General features: G+C 41.7%; 1 protein-coding gene across 1 annotated transcript in view; it reads left to right on the top strand.

Annotated features, from left to right (window-relative positions):
• The window catches only part of LOC104531017 (protein tyrosine phosphatase receptor type G), a 197527-nt gene that overhangs the window by 9175 nt on the left and 181331 nt on the right, over positions 1–7021 (top strand). The window contains exon 3 of the mRNA XM_029086950.1: positions 2291–2439. Coding sequence (XP_028942783.1) covers positions 2291–2439 — 149 coding nt within the window. The remainder of the gene's footprint in view (positions 1–2290; positions 2440–7021) is intronic.

Below are 7021 nucleotides of genomic sequence, written 5' to 3'. Positions count from 1 at the left end.
GGAAAGAGCTGCTGTGTATCCAGGTTTATTTTTGCTCTCAAGAAGGTGACAGGCACACAGCTCCAGACTCGATTCTGCAAATGGCATTACGGAATTGTGACCGTGGTCACTGTGCACCACTTCCTTTGGTTTTATAATCTCAATTATGTAGTATTTTAAATTAGTGGGCTTTGGGGATTGATTCCTTGCTGTGCACTCTACTGAAATCATTGGATAAAAGCAGCGGCTCCCGAAGCAGCGTAACTTGTTGTTTGATTATTCCAGTCCTGGATACTAGAAATCACATGGTGGGGAGGGAAGCTCCCAAATCACTGGCAGTAAGGGGATGCTGCTGAGATAGGAAGGTGATGGGAACATGTGTTGTACAGCTCAGCGGTGTAAGAAATACTGTAAAATGAACAATTAGATGAACATTTCAGATTGTACATCCTCCTAATTATCCTTTTAATTATTCATCTAAAACAAGTAAAATGACCCCTGACAGAGCCATAAATGATTTAGGAACTATCAAATATTTATTAGATGCAACTGAATCCCCACAGAGGTTTTTAACAGATGCACACAAATCTGCTTTCCTGTATTCCTCATTTCCTACAATTTTATCTATGGAATTTATAACCAATTGAGTAAGATTTTCAGTATTTAATACTGCTGAGCTCATTGAGGAATTTTTAAGGGAGGAAGAGAGAAGTGATGCTTTTAGTCAGGTTTGTTTCACATATTTGGTGTAAGAAGACAGTGGCCACACGTAGTATCCTGGCTGATACAAGGGAATGTCCTATAGCCAGTCCAGCACCACTCGTCTGCCTACACGTACACTTTGATATGAAGGGAGTGCTGAAAGAACCAGAAATCATGGAAAAAGAAAATAGTCCCATGATGTCACTGCACAATTTAGAAATATCTGAACATCTCATGCAGTTTAAGATTTAGATGGTTTTAACATAAACAATTTAAAGTTGAGAAGTTTCTAAACTGCACTCGAGATGAGACTGCTCTAGCCAACGGTATGTGCTCATGGGAGGACAGCCTTGGTGTGTCAGAAAGCCTTGCCAGCAGCAAAGCCTGCCACTGATTCACCAACAGAGGAATAACTTCTATTTCACAACTAGCTTTTTTGTTTTTTCAGCGGTGAATAAAATCCTCCCTCTTACATAATAAAATTTGATTTATATTAATGTTCCCGTTGTGATGACACAGTTGGCTTGAGAACACAGAGAAATCCTTGTGGGTTATGCTATTCTCATTAAAGAAAAAAAATTCCAAAAAACAACCCAAAAAACTTTAATCACAGGATTCTGGGCACAGCAAGTGGTGGTCTGCAATGACTTTTACAAGGAAAAAAATTCAAATTTTAGTTCTATTTTTAAGCAATGGTTTTGTAAGGGATGAGAAGAAAGGATTTTGTAAGAGGAATTTTTAGGAATTGTGCATATTAAAAATGGGAGATGCTAGAAAGACAGGTGATCTTGTAGTGAGAGAAGCAGACAGGAATTTTTGGGAAGCTGTATTTGGTTCTTAGCTGGGCCATAGACCTCCCTTGTAACATGTATCAGCTTCTACCATACGATTTTGCCTTCTGTTTAGACTTACAGCTTTTATTGTTACATAAAATTCAAAGGCTTTTGGAAATGAAAAGAAAACACAAAGATCCTTTTGACCCTTATTGAATCACATAATAATAATGTCAGAGTTACTGTAATAAAACCCAAGTTCTTATGGAGGACTTCTCATGAGTGGGTCTCAAAAAAGTTATTGTCACTCTCCTCATTTTACAGAAAGGAGGAGCAGGGAGGTTAAGAAAAGTAGATGCCATGTCCAACAGGAGAGGTGGGACAGGGCACAGGGCTGTCCTGTCCCCCTCAACAAAGTAGAGGAAATCCAGCAAACATAGGATCCATTATTTTCCTAACTTGTGACCTACAGACCTTCAGTGGTTTTGCAAGGCCAAGGAATGTGGTCAGCCATTAGTCCCTGGAACCACATTAAACAGGTTTTCATGGAGTTTGCTATTTAAATTTTGATCAAAGTCCAACATGGAGGGCAAAAAGTCCTTGAGAAATTAGGACTTTGTGGTTTTCTGTAGTCTATGTAACTTCATAATTACTTCCATAATTAGCCAGCATGACTTGTAGACTTTTTTTTTAAACCAATCCCTGTAAAGAGGAAAATTATGACCCGACATTTTGCTTGCATTAGAAGTAGTATACTAATATAATTAGCAAAAATCTGTAAATGCTTCAGAAAAAACTGTGCTAAGAATGTCTTTCTCCTTGTTCTGTGTGTGCAGTTGCTATTTTTTTGAAGGATGATTATTTTGTCAGTGGTGCCGGGTTGCCGGGCAGATTCAAGGCAGAGAAAGTGGAATTTCACTGGGGTCAAAGCAACGGATCAGCTGGCTCTGAGCACAGCATCAATGGCAAGAGGTTCCCCGTCGAGGTGAGTAGAAAAATGAGCGCTTATGTTCACAAAAAATATAAAATCAGAATGTACTGCTGTAGTTTGAGACGGCTGTGAAATAGGGCAATGTTTCCTTCAGTGAACATATCACTTTCAAGGCCCTTCCGGCCCTCGCAGCACTCTATCTATCATCTCTTATGTGCTTTTGCAATGTCAGCTCCGAGCTCTGCTTTGCTAGTGTTGCCAGCTCTCACGTCCCATGGGTTAAGTTGCAAACAGCCACTCTTCTGGTTTCTCCCATAAGCTTTTCGTGTGTGGGAGGATCTCCTTGCAAATATCCGCAAAGTGACCTCATTGTCCTCCAAATCTTTTCTTTCCCATGACACTTATAAACAAAGAGCAGTGGTTTGGGAACTGTCATGCCAAAAGCTCTCTTTCATCGTTACTGCTTCTTTGCAGCATACAGCCCTCTCTCTACCTGTCTTCAGCTGTGGTCCCTGCCTTCTACTGACAGGATGTCTACGTAGATCTGTGCAAAGAGCTGTGTGTTTGCTCTGCCTGTGCAGGAGCCAGCTGGACCCCAGCCAGCCCTGGTCTGACAGCCGCCCATAGCTCTCGTAGAGTGCTGTGCTGCAGCGGGAGCAAGGTATCAGCTCGGGCACAGCACCCTGTGAACGTGGCCATGCTCAGAGCACAGGGGTGGGCAACCATCTGCAGCTGACCACAAGGACATGCCTTTTGATGGCAGGGAGAGTCCTGGTGCTGCAGGCTGCTGTGGAGCTTGGTGTGGTTGGGTCTTGGCTTGTGACAGACAGTCCTGGGTTGCTCTGTTATCAGTGCCATGTTTTCTGTGTCAATAGAGATTGTTGATACTTTTCACTTTATACTCAAAGTTTTGTATGATGAGGTAAAACAGATGTTATCTGGGATTACCTTTGCCTGTCTGTAAGCAGGTAAGCACTTTCAGAATGCGGCATGTGGACGTGAGCAGGTTGAGGGAAGCTGTGCTTGCCCGGAAAACTCATGTGTGGGCAGAAATGGTTGTCTTGTGAGCTGGGTCTTGCAAGAACTTGATCCAGACCCCAGCTTGCTGTAATTTGTCACATGTGACTTTAGACAAGTCTGTGCGGCATCCGATTCTGGGGCCTCCAACACAAGAAGGACATAGACCTACTGGAGTGAGTCCAGAGGAGGCCACAAGGATGATCCAAGGGCTGAAGCACCTCTGTGAGGACAGGCTGAGAGAGTTGGGGCTGTTCAGCCTGGAGACGAGAAGGCTCCAGGGAGACCTTCTAGTGGCCTCCCAGTACCTGAAGGGGCTACAGGAAGGCTGGGGAGGGACTTTTTTCGAGGGCAGGGACTGACAGAACAAGGGGTAATGGCTCTAAACTGGAAGAGGGTAGGTTTAGATTAGATATCAGGAAGAAATTCTTTCCTGTGAGGGTGGTGAAACACTGGCATAGGGTTCCCAGGGAAGTTGTGAATGTTCCCTCCCTAGAAGTGTCCAGGGCCAGGTTAGATGAGGCTTTGAGCAACCTGGCCTAGTGGAAGGTGTCCCTGCTCATGGCAGGGGGGTTGGAACTGGATGACCTTTAAGGTCCCTTCCAACCCAAACCATTCTGTGATTCTATCATTTTTCAGGAGGTGGGAAGGAGCTTCCAAAGGACAAAGGAAGGTTGTAATAGACTCTGGTGCATGACCAGAACCTCTGAATTTCACCTCTCTGTTCCCACTGCCCCTTCACATGAGAATTACAAGCCATTTTTTGTCTCCCTGACAAAATTCTGAAACTGTACATTGGATGTTCTGTGAAGCAGAGATTTTATTTTCTAACTTTTTAATGAGCTTTTCCAGCAGCTTCTGGCTTGATGTACCCTGTGATTTCTTACAAGGAGCCACCCCTGAACACACAGAACAAAGGCCCAAACATTGTCATTCTGCCCTGTCTGTCTCAGTTGGCAATACCAATATTTGTAACTCTATTTTTAGGTGGCAGAAGGAGCACTCAGGAGGTCTGTAGAGCAAGTCAACTCCTCTTTTGAAATTTCAGGGAGTGGAGATGGTAAAGGAGCCTGAGCCTTCTTGTTTGTGTCAGAAATATAGTCTTTCCACTTCACAAACCCTTTCTTATGATGCCAAGGCTATTTGATGGCTGACTTGATGAATGGAAGCTATTTTCCTTTGGAAAAAAAGCAAATACCTAAGAAATAATTTTCCTTTGGTTTAAATATTCTTCATTTTCTTTTCAATCGGTTGGAATACCTTTTAAAAAAAAAAAAAAAAAATTGGGGAAAAGAAGAAAAGAGACTGCCTTTCAGAATTTAGGTTACTTGTTTATGAATGCTGTGGAAATAAGTTGCTGTATCAGATAGGTTTAGTGTTAATCGTAATAATGAAAATGTAATTTTCCAAGTGATTTGTTTTCATTGCAGTGACATGAACCTCTGTCCTCTGGCTTTCTGGGTAAGATGGCATTAGCAGAATTTTCACAGCCTTTGGGAAAAGGCTACTTTACTATTTTGTAAAGGGAGGGCAGTTTCCAAACGAAGCCTTTCCCTATTGTGATGCTATCTACCTCCTACCCAAGAATTCCAAATTTCAATCATGTGCTGAAACTAATTTTCATGGGTGGATTTTGAAGCGTCCTATAGGTCTAAGGTGATGAAACTGAGTCGTTCTTGGCAATACATGCAAAACCAGTCCTCATAGTTGGGATTAGACCTCTCAAACAGTAACTGTACATGTATGCATGGTGGAACTTTTAATTGTAATGCTAATTGTAGTTCAGCTTGCAACTGTCTGATGCAGCTCTAATTATCTGATGCTGGGAGGTCTGTGCCAGAAATACTGTACTTTATTTGAAAAGTGGCGTTTCTAGGAAGGCTGTAGAAAGGAAGAAACAAAATCCTATCATACAGGAAGCAAAGCCCAAATTGTTCTGATTATTCTGAGCCCGTGGACGTAGGTAAAGCTTTTAAGGAGTGTGCAGGTAGTGGCATTCCAGATCTGCAGCAGTTACAGTGGAGAAGCAGCTGAAAGGAAACATTTTCTGAGTCTAATTGTGCAACCAGATGTAGACTATGCAAAACCCATTAGTTCCAAAGCACATCCCAAGGGAACACAGATAGATCAGCTTCATCCATAGACTATGCTCTGTGCACATGAAGTTTAGATGTTTTTTCCTCTGGGAAACAAAGTACTTGCTGGTAGTCTTTTTTCTTGAAGAGTATGCAGAAACTAATTAGAAATGTCAGATATAATACAGAGCGTTATTGTTTGACCATGTTGTTTGGTTTTTATTATTACAACTAATGTGTCAGATGGTAAGGCTGTCTACGTTAATTGGTTTCCTTCATTGAAGCCCATCTGGATCATATTTTTTTGTGATTTATATGTTAAATTAGTTAGTAAGATATATGGGAACATCCTTTTGTTTCCTGCTTTAAAGGCATGTTGGATCAAAGGCGTATTATCTTGCAGTGCTTTTATGCATATGTAGCATATTGTGATTCCTTTTCAAACCATGGCATATGTAGTGGTATTCTTTCGTTATTTGGTCCTGATTGCTTATTTATTGATTAGATTTTCCTTGGTGATACTTGAGCCTTATGAAGCCATTATGAGCTTGGCTGTCTCTGAAGTAGGATTTGTAAACAGAGATATCCATGTGCCTCAAACATTCATCCACAGCCAGGTTCCAGTTCATGATACCAGATCTGGTCAGCATTGGCTTGAAGTTTCTTTTTCTCCTTGCCATTTTAGCACAATCATCTTGGGTGACGCCAGGTACTAGTGCTGTGACACTGAAGATTAAAGTGATACCATTAGCGCATTGCTGTGTGAGTGCCGCACGAATCCTAATGAGGACATGGGCTCTCTGCCAGTTTAAAAAAAGTCTTTCTCCTTTTTTCTTCAAGTTAAGAAAAGTTTTTAACACCACATTCTCTAAATTTTAATGAATTGCTGACTCCTTTGTATTTTTTTATTGTTCTTCTCCACTATAATTACTCAGGTTTTTCTTTTTCTTTCTGAAGTCGAAGCGGGTATAAATGATCATGCAAATGCTAGAAACCATTTAAATGGCAAAGTGACAGAATTAAAATAAAGAAGATGAGCTTCCCTCAGGCCAGGAGAGAACTCAGGTTCCCCTCATTAGAGCCAAGAGGAGTAATTGCAGTGCTTTAATCTCCAGTGTCACCACACCGGTTAGCAGCCCTGCCTGCGCAGAGCTTGCGTCAGGCAGGGCCCGCCGTGCGGGCTCCCTGCTAGGAGGGAAACCCAGCACATGATACCTCGTAGGCAAGCGAACAGCTGACGTGGTAGTGTTGTGCTGTGCTGTGCTGGTGGAGTTCAGTACCACCGTCCCAGTGTAACTCTGATTTATTTATTTATTTATTTTAGCTGCTTCGTACTCATTTTTATGCAAAATGCTGATTATTTCTGTGAAGAGCAGAAATCAGAAGAGTGATTTTAATCATGACTGTGTTAATTTGATGTGAGCTTTGGCTGTTTATGAGCTTTCTCTTTAATGGTGCTAATTGTCAGTTATAATGTGAACACCATTATACAGTAATATACAGTAATTTATTTAGTAAATGAGAATCTTATTCCAAGGACCATA

Source organism: Antrostomus carolinensis, unplaced genomic scaffold (assembly GCF_000700745.2).
Source record: "Antrostomus carolinensis isolate BGI_N321 unplaced genomic scaffold, ASM70074v2 scaffold6099, whole genome shotgun sequence".
Classification (NCBI taxonomy): Eukaryota; Metazoa; Chordata; class Aves; order Caprimulgiformes; family Caprimulgidae; genus Antrostomus; species Antrostomus carolinensis.
Note: the sequence above shows the minus strand (reverse complement) of the source record. Positions and strands in the feature narration are given on the sequence as shown.